The sequence below is a fragment of the Nycticebus coucang genome, chromosome 11 (genome assembly GCF_027406575.1).
Source record: "Nycticebus coucang isolate mNycCou1 chromosome 11, mNycCou1.pri, whole genome shotgun sequence".
NCBI lineage: Eukaryota > Metazoa > Chordata > Mammalia > Primates > Lorisidae > Nycticebus > Nycticebus coucang.
In genome coordinates, this window is record NC_069790.1 from 76,491,769 (window position 1) to 76,509,752 (window position 17,984).

A 17,984-nucleotide genomic window follows, 5' to 3' on the forward strand; every position below is an offset into this window, starting at 1 on the left:
ATAATGGCTGTACTAATTTACATTCCCACTAACAGTATACAAGAGTTCCCCTTTCTCCACATCTGTAACAGCAAAAATAAATAAAAAGAAGATAGAAACTTTTCTGTGTCTGTGTATGTGGGTGGAAAAGGGGGCGATTACAATGTAAAATTGTTTTTTACAGTAATTCAAAGTCCTTGTATATTCTAGTGTTTTCCACATTATCCAAATACCTTTTCTGGATGCTGTCATAGCTCCTCAAAGCCAGCCTTGAGTGCTGTGCCACAGCGTGTGATTTCTTATGGTCTATTTGTAATGGATGACTTCCCACAAGTGCACACAAAAATTCAATTTCTTAGTATTTTCTTGTAGCTCAACCTACCTGGACCTTTCTTGGGATGCTTGGTCTCACTGTCAGGTGCATTCCCAGAGTTCTTGTCACTGCAGAGTGCTGGGTGGTTTTAAGTTAACCAGGAAAGACATACACGTGTAGTGGGACAGTGGCGAGATTTGCTGTCCTTTAAATCAAGAGGAACTTGAAGCAATGATTTGCCAAACAGTAGAAACATTTGCTAAATAAAATGCATTGACTTGTTTTTCCTTCCGTGTCTTTTGTTCCCTCCAAGCTGCCTGCCTCGTTCTTGGCTGTATGATCTTCCCTGATGGCTGGGATTCAGACGAAGTAAAGCGGATGTGTGGAGAGAAGACGGACAAGTACACTCTTGGGGCCTGTTCAGTCCGCTGGGCGTACATCTTGGCTATTATTGGAATTTTGGATGCCCTGATCCTCTCATTTCTAGCATTTGTGCTTGGTAACCGACAAGACAGCTTGATGGCAGAGGAGCTGAAGGCAGAAAACAAAGGTAAGATTGTTTTAGATTGCTTTAGGGAACCCTCCCCTGAAGGCCTCAAGCACAAAAGTGGTACTCTCCACTCTTTCTCATCAAGCGCTAATGCTTCCCTGTAGTCCTCCTCCGCTCTTTCTTTTAGTACTGTCTGGTACACAGACTTTCTCCCAGATGCAACTCAGGAAGTTTACACAGTTTTAGGATTACACTTACTTACCTTTCTGAGGCACTTGTCTGCTGTCTCTGGGGCTTCATCTTTCTGAGGTGCCTGAATCCATTATTATTGTTTTGATGCATCTTTTCCAGTTTCTTCTTCCCTATCCTGATTTCAGATTTGCCATTAGGAACTCACTAAGATGTAACTTCTGAGGAAAGGGGGAATCTATTTGGTTGAGCGGAAAACGCTTCCTCTCCACGTATTCAGCTGTTTTTCAAGTTGTATAAACTTCGTTGTTGAACTACTCACAATACTTTTATTTGAATTCAGACTCGTCTTCTCAGAGGGATATAGTAACACCGGCTCCAAACAGCTACAGTTAGAGATTTCAGTAGTTATCTGATTAGCTGAATTTTATTTATTTTTTTTTTACTTTTTATTGTTTGGGATTCATTGAGGGTACAAAGAATTAGGTTACACTGATTGCGGTTGTTAAGTAAAGTCCCTCTTGTAATTGTGTCCTGCCCCCAAGAGGTGTGTCATACACCATGACCCCCCCATACTCCCTCCCTCCTCTCTCCCCAATCCCTCATTCCCTTACCCCACCCCCACCCTGTTATTAGATTATCTATTGACTTCATATTAGACTTTAGTACACTGAATTCTTGCTTCTCCATCCTTGTGATGCTTTACTAAGTAATTAGCTGAATTTTAAATGTGTTATCTGGGTAATCAAAATTCCTCAGATTTCTTTTCAAAAGGAAATTGCCTTCCAAAACACAAAGAAGCTAGGCCAGACAATAGCACGTTGACTGGTGAATGAAGTGTAAATATATTACAGTGGGCAAATAAGAAAGAGGTAGCAAATCATTACTGAAGATGAATGTTTTAATTTTTTTCCAGATTTCTAAACCAATTTTGGGAAGTAGAATTTTAATGTCTTTGTTTTGTGATAGCCTTGAGATTCATTTAAGTGTTTTATCTTTATGTTATCTTTAATTCTTTGGACTTATATCAGCATCTTCAGCTGAGTGGCAGTTCTTTCTTCTAGCTTTTATTCTTTATTGGGAACTAAACCATCCTTGAATTATGACATTTAGCTTATTATTTCAAGTAGTTGTGAATTTCAAAAACCGTTCACTACTTCAACAGGTAATATAAGCATATACCCTGTTTCCCCGAAAATAAAAGTGTCTTATTTTAAGGTGTGCTCCCAAAGATGCGCTAGGTCTTAGTTTCAGAGGACATCTTACCTTTCCTATAAGTAGGTCTTAGTTTCGGAGGATGTCTTATTTTCAGGGAAACAGGGTATTCATGTCTACACGAATGTCACAGGTAATAATGGTATTAGAAAGCTTTATATTTAGACCATATTGTTTATGCAGGTAAACTATGAACTCTAAAGATATAAAAATAGAGCAGACCAGCAGTCACCCAGAAATACTTTATCTCCTTGATTTATAGACAGAACACAGATTAGTTGACTTAGTTCTATTAAAAGTATTCTAATCACAAAAATAACTTTTCACCAGGGAGTGATGCTGAAACTTCCTAAAAACAAAACTGCCTTCCTCTCAGAGTTTCTAGATATAAAGGATAATTACACTTTTATTTATGCTACTGATTTAGTGCTTTCACACGCTTTCATTAATTAGGTGTCCTTATCTGTTGTCTTTGGGGCGAGTTAGATGTGCACAGGTCTCTGTCCAGTTGACTTCACTTAAGATGGAATGGTAAGAATAGCTAAATATTGGAACAAGTTATCTTTCCCAAAAGGATAAATTAAAGAAAGGACTACTTTGTCTGCAAATTCTTGATTTCCTTTAACACCTAAAATAGAGCAGAATGTTATTTATTCCCTATACAGCTCAATGTATATTGAGAACCTTTAACCTTTCTATACCCTTTGGCCACAAAAGAGAAGAAAATTGAGAAAGAGGCAAAAAATAACAAAAACAGGATAAGAACTTGGCAATTGAGAATTCTATCTCATACTAAGGTGTGAAAGTGACAACAATTCTAAGTTCATGCTTCAGAAAAGAATAGCCAGGTTTGTAGAATAATGCTCAACAGTTTATGAAATGGGTCTTGTCTTCTGGTTGATTCAGTTAAATGTTGATGTCTGATCCCTTCTGTCTAGGACTTCATTAAAGAAAGCATCATATCTACTCAGTGATATGTTAGGAATACATCAGTAAAAGTTTTGATGGGAAAGATGGTTTAAAGAGGCCAGAGTGAGGTTTAGGGATCATCTCTGTGTGATTTTGCCGTGTTTCTCATCTTCTCCATTTGCTTGTATCACCATTGTTTCTTCCATCTTGTTCTGAAGGACTAAATTAGCACCCAGTTCATCTGTATCAAAACAGACATGTCCAGTAAAGCAGCAGAGAGCCACACTGATGAAACATTTCAATTTCTCCATTGAAATTCCTTCATGTGAGACTCTGTGAACATGTAAACAGCTCTACCGTGCAGGCATATCAGCCCCTCATACAACAGAGTCTATAAAATCAGACCAAGATTTCTAAGCCTTATATAAAACGTTTTTTTGTATCTCTTTTTTTTTTTTTTTTTTTATTGTTGGGGATTCCTTGAGGGTACAATAAGCCAGGTTATACTGATTGCATTTGTTAGGTAAAGTCCCTCTTGCGATAGTGTCTTGCCCCCAAATAAAACTTAATCAGACCAACATGCTTCTGAGAAGTGGTACAAGGTTTATATTGTCCTACAGAGTAGCCTTTATTGTTTGGTATTACAGGTACATATAAACACTTGCTCAACACTGACACTTCCAAAGTCAGATTGCTGGAGGAAAGACTGATCAGTGATTGTTTATGTTGTGTGTGTGAACATGGTTTCACTGAAAAGTAGTTTAATAGCTTGCAGGTACATGGCAATAACCAAAACTAGCTTGCAGGTACATGGCAATAACCAAAACTCAATGCCATCAATGTTATCTTCTGTAAGTCCTAAGGAAAGAGAGATTGGGTTTAACAAAAAGATAAGAATAATTTGTAATTTTGAAATTTATTGTGTATAAATTTTACATTTGCATGGGTGCATTGATATAACTTTTTGCTTATTAAAACATTCTTTTCCACATTAAATTTTTTTCTGATAAAACCATTGAGATGTTCTATAGTAGCCAAAGTGGTGATGCTGTGGGACAGGAAAAGCTAGTGCTAGCTCAGAATTTTGGAAGAATTTATTAACCTGGTAGTGCCTTCGAGTATCATGGAAGAAGGCAATACCATATCTCAAGCCTTGCCTCAAAAAAGTAAAACATTCATACATTCTGAAATGTTACAGATTACATCACTATCCCTGTATATCACTATACACACTGCAATGTCTTTTACAATCTTCTTCTGGTTTTATCGTCTACCAATTATCATATCAACCTACACCTTATAATTAATAAGTAGCAGGGACATTATACAGAGACTAAGGCTGTAATGTGGCAAATGTTCCCAGTTCAAAGAAGTCCTTCCTGAGTGGTCACTTTCATGTGATTCAATGTTATTAATCCAGCCACACACTTCCCTAATTATCTGGAAAAGCTACTGTGTAGATTGAGGTTTTCTGTGTTTCATTACAGCAAGGATATTGCTTAGATCCATGAATACTTCCAAAAACCACCTTCATGGATAAAACAAAAATCACTTATACATGAATTCTAAAATATATCAAAGAACGGGGGAAAACTCAGTTCTAATTGTTGAACTATGCTCCACTCACAGTCTTCAGATGAAAGAGAATGTAAGATGATACTGAGCCATAAATTAATCATCACAAAGGTCGCTATTCAAAGAGAAAACAAGGGGGCGGTGCACAGATAAAAGTCTCCACCTCTCCCCACTGCTACCTCCTAGGATACATTTCCAGTAGTGACCTCACCCAAATCCTGCTTTTCTGTCCCCCTCCAAAGCCTCCCACAGCTTTCTTAAGTCTTTCCTTTCTGAGAATGCAAAGATCTTTTGAAAGAGGTCTAAACTGAAATTTATCATAAATTGTGAAATGGGAAAATTAAAATAAAAGAATTTTAGCATACTTTCAATAGACAAAAGACAGCGACTTTGAAGATACAAGTGTTGTCTTAGAGGGAATCTCTATAAGGAAGTTCATCACCTATGGTGCACCATCAAAGTGCCAGAATATTTTTTCATGCCAAAAAAAATCAAGCTCCACTGAAAAACAAAGAGAAGTGAAACCTTGTTAAAGATCCAACTAACTTTAGACAGGAGTTGGCTCAAGCAAAGAAAACTTGATTTCCTGCTCTGAATTTGGGGACACAGCAGGCCATGTGCCATCCCTGGCCATGGGGGTGATAATGATGGGGAGGTATTGTTTGGGAGTTCAGCAGCGTGACTTCTAAATGAGCCAACAACACTAGCCATTTAACCTTAATATGCTGCTTAATTGCATATTTTAACACACTGAACTGTGAAGTCAATTTAATTATGTAAAATTAAAGTTTCATCCTGATAAAAAGGGTTTGCAATGAAAGCTTCATTTTCAATTTCTTTCATTAATTGTGAAAGGATAAATAATTACATTTTCCAGAGCTCCTACGCCACAAATATCTCTTTCCTTGTCAGACACCATTCATAAAGAGGTCTGTTTCTGCATTTGTGTATGTAGTCTTTGGAAGTGCTTATCAGATAATTGGGTCCTCTCAAGAGCAGTTTTAAAGTCACTTTGTCTTCTGGCACTTAAACTGCAAATGAGAAAATGTGATTATCCATCAAGAGGTGACTCAGGCTACCCTTTATTTATTAAGTGGTTTAACCTTTTTTTAATGCTATAGTATCGGGAGTTAAAATAAATTCATTTTACTTAAATACTAATTGAGAAATCCTTCAAAAATTTGATGTGAGGTACCAGACCATGTCGTGGCCACATGGTGAGTGGCAATGTGGCCTAGTGGAGAGAGTGTGCCCTTGGAAGCAAGTGGCCCAGTTCTAGCACCATCCCTGACATAGCTCCGGAACTTTGGACCAGTCTCTTAACAGTTCCAGAATGAAGCTTGCTGGTCTATATCATACAGGACTTACCCAAATGGCCTCTGAGGTTCCCTTCAGCTCTACAATACTCCAGGGACATCTTCAGAGGGGTCCTTTCAAATGAAGGCCTGAGAGCAGTAAGAGCTCCTGCCTTCAGAGTAGTGAACACATTAAATACTCTTTTAGGGGCTCTTTGGCTTATAGGGGTGATTAAAAGGAAAAGACGAACGTCAAACCAAAGAGCCCCAGGATGCCTCACATGCTTTCTGCCTTGGATGACCAGCACGGTCCAAGTTCCATGGGTGGATTGGGTGGGAGTTAAGAATGCTGGCCCAGGCAGTGCCTGTGGCTCAAGGAGTAGGGCACTGGCCCCATATACCGGAGGTGGTGGGTTCAAACCCACCCTGGCCAAAAACCGCAAAAAAAAAAAAAAAAGAATGCTGGCCCATGGCGGGGGCACCTCCTTGCCTCATTAAATTCTTATACAATGTGGGCACTATGATAGTGGACAGAACCCCAGATCTGTCCCCCCTCCAAAGAGTGGACAGACCCCAGATCACAGACAGAAAACTTTGCTGCTGGTCTCAACTCATCAGTTATTGGCCATGTGGCTTTGGGCCAGCCCTAAACATCTCAGCTTCATCTTCTTTAAAATTGGGAAAATTAGGGTGGTTGTGGTGACTCACACCTGTAACCCTAGCATTTTGGGAGATTAAGGTGGGAGGATCACTTGAGGCCAAGATTTTGAGACCAACTGGGGTAACATTGACCTTGTCTCTATAATACATAGGTGCATACCTATAGTCTCACCTACTGAGAAGGCTAAGGCAGGCAGGTCCCTTGAGTCTGCGAGTTTGGAATTGTAATGAACTGTGGTGATGCCACTACACTCATGCCTTGGCAACAAAAGGAGACCCTGTCTCCAAAACACACAAAAAAAGGTGGGGGATGGGAGAATAATACAGGTATTTGTTGATGGACTTGAGTCAAGCATCTGAATTCAGATATTCTCTAGTTACCTCTGGGTGTGAAAATAAACCAGAGGAGATAATCTCTAGCAACACATCCAAGGAAAGTTCTCTTCCCCCAACCACTCTCCCTTTGCTGCCTGCCCACAGTGGTGGTGGGCTTTCTTCCCTGCTCCTCGGGGGTGGGTAGTGGCAGCACGGACAATGTGGGTGTCTCCGGATGCTCAACAGGCCACAGGAAACCACCCCACTCAGGAACAACAAGAGTAACCACTACAGACAAACAACTATTTCTAAATAAATCAACAGCTTAAAGCAGGAGAAGGAGTAGCAATATGTGGACATTACAAAGAGACATGTTTCAATTTAACCAAAACCATAACTTTCTAAGGTTGAGGCTGTGCAACAGTGGAACAAGCTCATCATGAGATAGGCACTAGAATAACAGACTCATTTGTTCAATCAATAATTCGCTTATTCAACACATAATTTTTGAGTGCCTACTGCATACACAGGCATTATTGTGGGTGCTAGGGATACAGTAATAAACCAAAGAGGCAAAAATCTCTGCTCATGACTTTCCTGGGAAGACAGACAGTTAACAAGAAAGGGGAACGTGTGCAGCAAGTTAGATGGAATCCAGGTGTATGTGAACTTTTAGACAAACTAGCCACAGAACACCTCACTGCGAATGTGACATTTGGTAAAACCTAAGAGAGGTGAGGGGAGGAGCCATGTGGTTTGGGGAAAGAACATTTCTGGAAGAGGTAACAGCAAAAGCAAAGGCTCTGCCAGCAATAAGACTGTCCCTGAGGAGCAGTGAAGAAGCCAAGGTGCCTGAAACAGAGGGAACTAGGGTGCAGATAACCAAGAGGTCAGGGTGGCAAGGATGGCCTCGGAGACCACCGTAAAGGACCTTGGCTTTGACTCTGAGCAAGATCATGTGAAGTCACTGAAGGGGCTTGAGCCAAGGACCTGCTGGCTCACCTTTCATTAATGTACCCTGTGTGCCCAAAGAGGGAGCTCTTCCTTTTACTGATACCCAGTCTCCAGGGATACCCTAAAAGTTGGAATTTTCTTTTCATCCTTCCCCAGTTAGTAGACTTCCCATCAGAAATAGTCAGGAAGGTGAGGGCAAAGGCAGTGCTGACTTTCCATGGCTGTCACCCGCTCCATCGTTACCCACTCCACTTCAGTAGCCAAAATGATCTTTTTTCATTTTTTCAATGATCTTTTTAGTCCCTGAGATGAGAATTGCAGAGTCAAGGATCTCCAGGTAATATCAAACTGGAAAGAAGGAAAGCAAGCCAGCAGATAGGCAGCAAGGGGGAGAGTTTAAAAAAAAAAAAAGAAGAGTAGAATAGAAACTTTATACAGCAAAGTCATGATGTCCAAGATCTGGTTCTACCAGTAAAGGTACAATCAACGTTCTAGCACAACGTTAAATGAAGCCTTTCAGTTAGGTTACAACCTACCAGTTTCACCCTCCACCCCTCCCTTCTCCCTTTTAGCAGTAGGGTCATGTGACCAGAAAACAGTATTACTGAGCTTCATGATACACAAAGTTTATGGGTTTTACTTCTTATTTCTAAGTTACTGATCTGTGGCCCCTTCTTTTTTCTAAGACTGGGTGTGATTTCAGTTCTATCTAGCTTCAGTAGGTATCTCTGTGTATAAGGTTAATTAGTGATCAATTTTCTGTTTCTAAATTTGTTATTTTGATCTTAACATGTAATAGAAACTCTTTAAAAATGTACTGCTTTTATTTCAGGACAAATCTATTATTTCTAGCCTTTTTATCTATACCATTATTTAAACTTTTAGACTACAAATAAACTTCCTGTAGTTTTTTCTCCTCATAAATGCACCAAAAGTCTATATAAATTAATTTTCTTCCTGTTGGATCTACTTCGTTCCTCCAGAAAAGCCTCTTTCATATACCCTGGATTCTCTAGTTCTTTTCTATGCAGGTATTAAGGGAAATGTTAGTGTCCTTGAACCTCAGCTTCCCCACTCATAATTGTTTTTGTAATGTACATAAAACATTTTTGGTAGAATAGGTGATTACATTCTTGCTATATGCTGAGTGATTCCATTGCCTGTCACTTCACTTGCCCCTGGTGAGGGAGACATAGTTGTTCTCAACACCTGGCAGGATGGCTAATAATACCGTGCCAGCTGAAGTACTGTGGAGATGCATAAATGCCAAGGCTGCTGGCAGAAATATGTGTTGTTTCTGATAATGCTTCACAAAATACGACCTCAAAAAAAAAAGAAACCTATAAATTTCATTTTTGACTCTAAAGATTCCTTTTTTCTCTTTTTTAATTTAAAAGTATGTGTATTAACATATACATGTGTTTTTGTTACACGGACTCTCTAATGATACTTAAGTCAAGAGCTTTGGTGTGCCCATCTCCAGAATAGAAAAAATGTACCCAACAGGTAAATTTTTACCCCATACCCACTTTCCTCCCTCCCCTCTTCCTGGTTTCTCATGTCCTTTACATCACTTTATGCCCATATGTACCCATCTACTAACTCCCACTCATTAGTGAGGCATATGGGGTTTAGTATTTCATTCTTGAGATACTTCACTTAGGATAATGGTCTCCGATTTTAATCAAGTTGCTTCAGATGACATTATTTCATTCCTTTTTATGGCTGAGTAATACTCCATGGAATACATATACCACATTTTCTTTATCCACTTGTGAATTGAAGGGTACTTTGGTTGACTCCACATCTTTGTGATTGTCAATGGTGCTGTGATAAACATTCAAGTGCAGGTGTCTTCTGATAAAAAGACTTCTTTTCCTTTGGATAGACACCCAACAGGGGGATTACTGGATTGAATTAGGTAGGTCATTTATTTCTTTAGGGAATCTCCATACTTATGTTTTCCATAGAGGTTGCACTCATTTGCAGCCCCATCAACAGTGTTCCTTTCTCTCTGCCCCATGCCAACATCTATTGTTTTTTGACTTACTGATAATGGCCATTCTGACAGGAATGAGGCAGTATCTCAGTGTGATTTTAGTTTGATATCCTTCGTGATGATTAGTATTTTTTTGTTGTTGTTCACTCTCTCATTAGTGATTCACTCCTTAATTCCCCTTCTGACTTCTACATCCATAATTCCATTGAAACTCTCCCCTATTTGTCATGACAAAAACAGTCAAAACTGCCCAGTATGGTAACTCATGTCTGTAATCCCACCAACTCAGGAGGCTGAGGCAAGAGGACCACTTGAGCCTAACAGTTCAAGTCCAACCTGAGCAGATGATGAGTATTTTCCATATATTTGCTAGCCATTTGCCTACCTTCTTTCAAAAAACTTCTGTTCAAATCTTCTGATGGGTTGATGGGTTTGTTTTTTACTTGCTGATTTATTTGAGTTCTTCTTAGATTCTAGATATCAGTTCTTTGTCAGATGTATAGTTTGTGAAAATTTTCTCCCATTCTGTAGGTTATCTGTTTACTCTGTTGATTATTTCTTTTGCTGTGCAGAAGCTTTTTAATTTAATTAAGTCCCATTTATTTATTTTCATTGTTGCTATATTTGCCTTTGGGGTCTTAGTCATAAGTTCAACTAGGCTGATGTCTAAAAGAATTTTCCATACATATTCTTCTAGAATATTTTCTTAAACTTACATTTAAGTTTTTAATCCATCTTTAATTAATTTTGTGAATGGTGAGAGAGGTCCTGTTTCATTCTTCTGCATATAGGTTACCAATTTTTCCAGCACCATCTATTGAATAGGGTTTTCTTTCCCCAGGGTAGGTTATTGTCTGCTTTGTTGAGGATCAGTTGGTTGTAGGTAGACAGTTTTATTTCTGGATTCTCTAGTCTATTCCATTGGTCTATTAACACTACTTTTATACCAGTATTGTGCTGTTTTGGTTTCTACAGCCTTGAAGTATAATTTGTAGTCAGGGAATATAAGGCCTCCACATTTATCTTTTTTACTTAAGATTGCATTGGCTATTGGACTTTTTTTGGTTCCATATGAAGCTTAGGATAATTTTGTCTACATGTCTGTAAAATACAATGCTGGTATTTTGCTGGGGATCATGTTAAATCTGTAAAGCACTTTGGGAAGTATGGACGTTTTGATGATGTTGATTCTACCAATCCATCAATAGGGGATGTATTTCCTTTTGTTTGTGCCATCTGTGATTTCTTTCACCAATGTTTTGTAGTTCTCCTAGTAGAGGTATTTCACCTTCTTTGTTGAGTATATTCCTAGGTATTTTATTTTCCCTGTAGCTGTTGTGAACGGTATTGAGTCCTTGATTTGACTCTCCACTTGACTATTACTAATATATAGAAATGCTACTGATTTGTGTATGTTGATTTTTGTAACCTGGTACTTTGCTGAATTTATTTATCAATTCCAGGAGTCTTTTGGTAGTCTTTCTAGATATAAGATCATATTGTCATCCGACGGGGATAGTTTGACCTCCTCTTTCCTGATCTGGATGCCATTACTTTCTTCTTTTGCCTGATTGCTCTGGCCAGGACTTCTATACTATGCTGAATAGACGTGGTGACAGTAGGCACCTTTGTCTTCTTTCATTTATTAGGGGCAACACTTTTTTTTTCTTTTTATTTATTTATTTATTTATTTTTATTAAATCGTAGCTGTGTACATTAGTATGATCATGGGGCACCACACACTTGGTTCATAGATCGTTTGACACATTTTCATCACACTAGTTAACATAGCTTTTGTAGCATTTTCTTAGTTATTTTGCTAAGAACTTTACATTCCACATTTACTAGGATTCACGTATACCCTTCTAAGATGCACTGCAGGTGTAATCCCGTTAATCCCCCTCCCTCCACCTCCTCCCCGCTCCCTCCCCTTCCTTTCCCCCTTCTCCCTATTCTTAGGTTGTAACTGGGTTATAGCTTTCATGTGAAGGTCCTACATTAGTTTCATAATAAGGGTGAGTACATTGTGTACTTTTTCTTCCATTCTTGAGACACTTTACTAAGAAGAATATGTTCCAGCTCCATCCATGTAAACATGAAAGAGGTAAAGTCTCCATCTTTCTTTAAGGCTGCATAATATTCCATGGTGTACATGTACCACAATTTATTAATCCATTCGTGGATCGAGGGGCAATTGGGCTTTTTCCATGACTTAGCAATTATGAATTGGGCTGCAATAAACATTCTGGTACAAATATCTTTTTTATGATGTGATTTTTGGTCTTCTGGGTATATACCTAGTAGAGGAATATAGGATTGAATGGCAGATCTATTTTTAGATCAATAAGTGATCTCCAACATCTTTCCAAAAGGAATGTATTAATTTGCATTCCCACCAGCAGTGCAAAAGTGTTCCCTTTTCTCCACATCCACGCCAACATCTCTGGTCTTGGGATTTTGTGATATAGGCTAGTCTCACTGGAGTTAGATGATATCTCAAAGTAGTTTTGATTTGCATTTCTCTGATGATTAAAGATCATGAGCATTTTTTCATATGTCTGAAGGCCGTGCGCCTGTCTTCTTCAGAGAAGTTTCTCTTCAAGTCCCTTGCCCAGCCTGCGATGGGATCCCTTGTTCTTTTCTTGCTAATGCGTTTGAGTTCTCAGTGGATTCTGGTTATTAAACCTTTGTCAGAGACATAACCTGCAAATATCTTCTCCCATTCTGAGGGCTGTTTGCTTGCTTTACTTACTGTGTTCTTGGCTGTGCAGAAGCTTTTTAGTTTGATCAAGTCCCAATAGTGTATTTTTGAAGCAGCTTCAATTGCCCGGGGGGGTCCTTCTCATAAAAAACTCGCCCAACCCAATTTCTTCAAAGGTTTTCCCTGCACTCTCTTCTAGTATTTTTATAGTTTCATGTCTTAGGTTTAAATCTTTAATCCAGTGAGAGTCTATCTTGGTTAATGGTGAGAGGTGTGGGTCCAGTTTCAGTCTTCTACAGGTTGCCAGCCAGTTCACCCAGCACCATTCGTTAAATAGGGAATCTTTTCCCCACTGAATGTTTTTAATTGGCTTGTCAAAGATTAAATAATGGTAATTAGCTGGATTCATCTCTTGGTTCTCTATTCTGTTCCAGACATCTACTTCTCTGCTTTTGTGCCAGACCATGCTGTTTTGATCACTATCAATTTGTAGTATAGTCTGAGGTCTGGTAGCGTGATTCCTCCTGCTTTGTTTTTATTTCTGAGTAATGTCTTGGCTATTCGAGTTTTTTTCTGATTCCATATAAAATGAAGTATTGTTTTTTCAAGATCTTTAAAGTATGATAGTGGAGCTTTAATGGGGATTGCATTGAAATTATATATTGCTTTGGGTAGTATGGACATTTTAACAATGTTGATACTTCCCAACCATGAGCATGGTATATTTTTCCATTTGTTAACATTCTCAGCTATCTCTTTTCTTAAAGTTTCATGGTTCTCTTTGTAGAGATCTTTCACGTCCTTTGTTAGATAAACTCCCAAGTATTTCATCTTCTTTGGCACTACTGTGAATGGGATAGAGTCCTTAATTGTTTTTTCAACTTGACTATTTTTGGTATATATAAAGGCTACTGATTTATGAATGTTGATTTTGTAACCTGAGACACTGCTGTATTCCTTGATCACTTCTAAGAGTTTTGTCCCTAGTATTTTCCAGATACACAATCATATCATCTGCGAAGAGCAAAAGTTTGATCTCTTCTGACCCTATGTGGATACCCTTGATCATGTTTTCTTCCCTAATTGCGGTGGCTAAAACTTCCATTACAATGTTAAAGAGCAATGGAGACAATGGGCAGCCTTGTCTGGTTCCTGATCTGAGTGGAAATTATTCCAATTTAACTCCATTCAATATGATATTGGCTGTGGGTTTGCTGTAGATGGCCTCTATCAGTTTAAGAAATGTCCCTTCTATACCAATTTTCTTAAGTGTTCTGATCATGAAGGGATGTTGGATGTTATCAAAAGCTTTTCTGCATCGATTGAGAGAATCATATGGTCTTTGTTTTTTAATTTGTTTATGTGCTGAATTACATTTATAGATTTACGTATATTGAATTAGCCTTGAGACCCTGGGATAAAACCGACTTGGTCATGATGTATGATTTGTTTGATATGTTGCTGGATCCTGTTTGTTAGAATCTTGTTGAATATTTTTGCATCTATATTCATTAGTGATATTGGTCTATAATTTTCTTGTTGAGTCTTTTCCTGGTTTGGGGATCAGGGTGATGTTTGCTTATAGAACATGTTGGGTAGTCTTCCTTCTTTTTCTAACTTTTGGAACAGGTTGAGTAATATAGGTACTAATTCCTCTTTAAAGGTTTGGTAGAATTCTGATGTAAAACCATCTGGTCCCGGGCTTTTCTTTTTGGGGATATTTTGTATGGTTGATGTTATTTCCGAACTTGATATGGGCCTGTTCAACATTTCCACTTGATTTTGGTTAAGTCTTGGAAGGTGACGTGCTTCCAAGTAACGGTCAATTTCCTTCAGATTTTCGTATTTCTGAGAGTAAAGTTTCTTGTAATATTCGTTACGGATTTTTTGGATTTCTGAGGAGTCTATTGTTATTTCGTCTTTGTTATTTCTGATTGATGAGATTAGAGATTTTACTCTTCTTTTCCTGATTAGGTTGGCCAAAGGTTTATCCATTTTGTTGACCTTTTCAAAAAACCAGCTTTTTGATTTATTGTTATGTTGTATTATTTTTTGTTTTCAATTTCATTTAGTTCTGCTCTGATTTTGGTTATTTCTTTTCTTCTACTGGATTTGGGGTTGGAGTGTTCTTCCATTTCCAGTCTCTTGAGATGTCCCATTAAGTTGCTTACTTCCTCTCTTTCCGTTCTCCTGAGGAAGGCTTGCAGTGCTATAAATTTCCCTCTTAGAACTGCCTTTGCGGTGTCCCAGAGGTTCTGATAGTTCGTGTCTTCATTGTCATTTTGTTCCAGAAATTTGGCAATTTCCTTCTCAATCTCATCTCTGACCCAGCTATCATTCAGCATAAGGTTATTTAACTTCCATGTTTTTGTATGAGTATGCAGATTCCTGTTGTTACTCATCTCACGTTTTATTCCATGATGGTCCAAGAAGATGCATGGAATAATTTCTATTCCTTTAAATTTACTGAGGTTAGACTTGTGACCTAAGATGTGATCGATTCTGGAGTAAGTTCCGTGGACTGATGAGAAGTATGTGTATTCAGTTTTGTTGGGATGAAATGTTCTGTAGATGTCTGCTAAATCTAAATGCTGGATAGTTAGATTTAAATCTAGAATTTCTTTACTCAGCTTTTTGTTGGAGGATCGATCCATCACTGCCAAAGGAGTGTTAAAATCTCTGACTGTTATAGAGTTGGAGGAAATCAAGTTGCTCATGTCTGTTAGAGTTTCTCTTATAAATTGAGGTGCATTCTAGTTGGGTGCATAGATATTAATAATTGAAATCTCATCATATTGAGTCTTACCCTTAACAAATATGAAGTGACCATTTTTGTCCTTCCTTACTTTTGTTGGTTTAAAGCCTATTGTATCCGCAAATAAAATTGCAACTCCTGCTTTTTTCTGATTACCATTTGCCTGAATTATGGATGACCATCCTTTCACCCTGAGTCTATATTTGTCTTTTAAGTTAAGATGTGACTCTTGTATGCAACAAATGTCTGGCCTGAGTTTTTGTATCCAGTCAGCTAACTTATGTCTCTTTAGAGGGAGTTTAAGCCATTCACATTAATGGAGAGTATTGATAAGTTTGGTGAAATTTGGGGTATTGAGTTTTTCGAAAGTCCAGTGGGCATTTTTAATCTTTTGCCATTGTGGAAGTTGGAGTTTGATCAGAAGTTTCTGAGTGAGTTTACTTTTGTAGTAGAGGATTGGGTTGGTTATTATGGAGGATAGGTCTGAGAATATCCTGAAGAGCTGGTTTGGTTATGGCAAATTTCTTTAGCATATGTATGTCATTAAAGTATTTAATTTCTCCATCATAAATGAAACTCAGTTTAGCTGGGTACAAGATCTGGGGTTGAAAGTTATTTTGCTTGAGGAGATTAAACGTTGATGACCACCCTCTTCTGGCTTGAAAAGTTTCAACAGAGAGATCTGCAGTCATTCTAATGTTCTTCCCTTTGAAGGTAATAGATTTCTTTCGCCTGGCCGCTTTGAGAATTTTCTCCTTCATATTAACTTTAGTGAAGTTAATTATGATATGCCTGGGGGATGTCTTATTGGGGTTGAGTCGTGCTGGGGTTCTGAAGCTATCTGCTATCTGAATTTCAGGTTCTCTAGGAATGTCTGGAAAATTCTCTTTCATAATTTCCTGCAGAAGGGCCTCTGCACCCAGTTAGGCCACTTCATCTGTTTCAGGAATTCCTATGAGACGGATATTTGCCTTCTTCGAGTTATCCCAGAGCTCTCTGAGTGAGTGATCCATTTTTGCTCTCCATTTCTCTTCCTCTTTGAGAGTTTGGGAGCGTTCAAAGGCTTTATCTTCAATGTCGGAGATCCTTTCTTCTGCTTGATCCATTTTGTTGCTAAGGGATTCTACTGTATTTTTCATATCTTTGAGGGCTGCAAATTCTTGTTTCAGTGTGTCTAAGTCTTTGGTGGTTTTGTCTTTAAATTCGTTAAATTCTTGAGACAGCTTTTGAATTTCTCCACGAATTCCTAATTCCATTTTGTTAATCTTGTTTGCCATCCAAATTCTGAATTCGATTTCTGACATCTCAGCCAGTTATTTGTGAATGGGATCTTCAATTACATCTGCCGTATCTTTCCTTGGGGGTGTTGATTTATTCTGGTTATTCATGTTACCAGAGTTTTTCCGCTGATTCCACCCCATGATTGTTTTACTCCCTTTGATTTTCCTCTGGTGTTTTGTCAAGGACCCGTACAGTGCTGTGGCCTGAGAAACTGCGGCCCTGTTTGGTGTAGAGGGGCTAAGTGGTTCTGTCTTGTTTTCAGCTGGTTTCTATGTGACCCTAGTGAAACAGTTACTCTGGGTTGAAGTCTCAGTTGTGGAGAAATACCAGCAATTAAGTCACGCCACCCACCACAGGCAACAAATGGAAAAGGAAAATCAAACCTTCCTTCAACCACACACCCAGGGCACCACCTGGATAGTCCCCAGGTGAGTGACTCAGTTCAAAAGGTCCAAGTCAATTGTCTCAGTCAGCAGCTGCCTCGGGTGAGAGTTCAAGAGGTCCCTGGGAACTGGATCACAGGGGTCTGGTGACTGCTCTAAAATGGCTTGCTCCAGTGCTGCATGGAGTCAGGAAGAGCCACCAGTAAAGAGATCAGTCTGGGAAAATTGATGCCTCCTTCCCCACCTTGCAGCTCTGTCACACCCAGTCGCTGCTAGCCCCACAGGGCTGTGACCCAGTCAGTTGTCTGCAGTAAGCAGATACTCCAGGGGTTTGCACCTGCCTAAGTCACAGGGTAGTCTGTGTCTGCTCGACTAGGCCGCTATTCTCTGTCTTTATGCAGCAGGGGGTGGTGTGGCCTGTCAACCTTGGGCACTTGATAGAGGCTGGAGGTGTTCACTCAGTTCCAGCCCCACCCTTAGTTTATGTTACTGGGTGAAGGGAACAACCCTGTGGGAGTTTGTTTCTGACCTTGCCAGATTCCTCTGCAGAGGAGAGGCTGATTTGAGTTCCCAGAACCTGTGCCTCAGGCCCTGTGTTTAGTCCTGCGGGTTTGTATTCGCAGGACGATCAGTTGTTGGCTGTAGCCTCTTGGCCTCCTTTGTCTATAGGCTGGTGATCCCCTAAGGGCCAGGTGTGTCTTAGGCTCAGTAGAGCGGTCCTCTGGATCAGCCCCACCCTGGAAGTTTCCCGGCTCTGCGGGTGTGTTTTCTAGTCCCCATGTTCCACCCAGGTCGGTACCGTCTCAGGAAAACCCTTTACTCACGGGGCCTGTGTTTCAGTCCCAGGTCGGTTCCATGGTGGTTGCCATCTGAGAAGATGCTCGGCCTCATCTGGTTGCCCAGGAAGACAGGAGGAGAGGCTATGGGATATCTGGGGTGGGCCTTGTTATTGCTGAAGATGGCTGTTGCTC

At 39.4% G+C, this 17,984-nt stretch overlaps 1 protein-coding gene across 4 annotated transcripts in view; it reads left to right on the plus strand.

The window, feature by feature from the left end:
- LHFPL3 (LHFPL tetraspan subfamily member 3) overlaps positions 1–17,984 on the plus strand; it is a 612,036-nt gene that overhangs the window by 411,000 nt on the left and 183,052 nt on the right. For all 4 annotated transcript variants that reach the window (XM_053553932.1, XM_053553934.1, XM_053553933.1 and 1 more), the window contains exon 2: positions 606–842. In XM_053553932.1, coding sequence (XP_053409907.1) covers positions 606–842 — 237 coding nt within the window. The remainder of the gene's footprint in view (positions 1–605; positions 843–17,984) is intronic.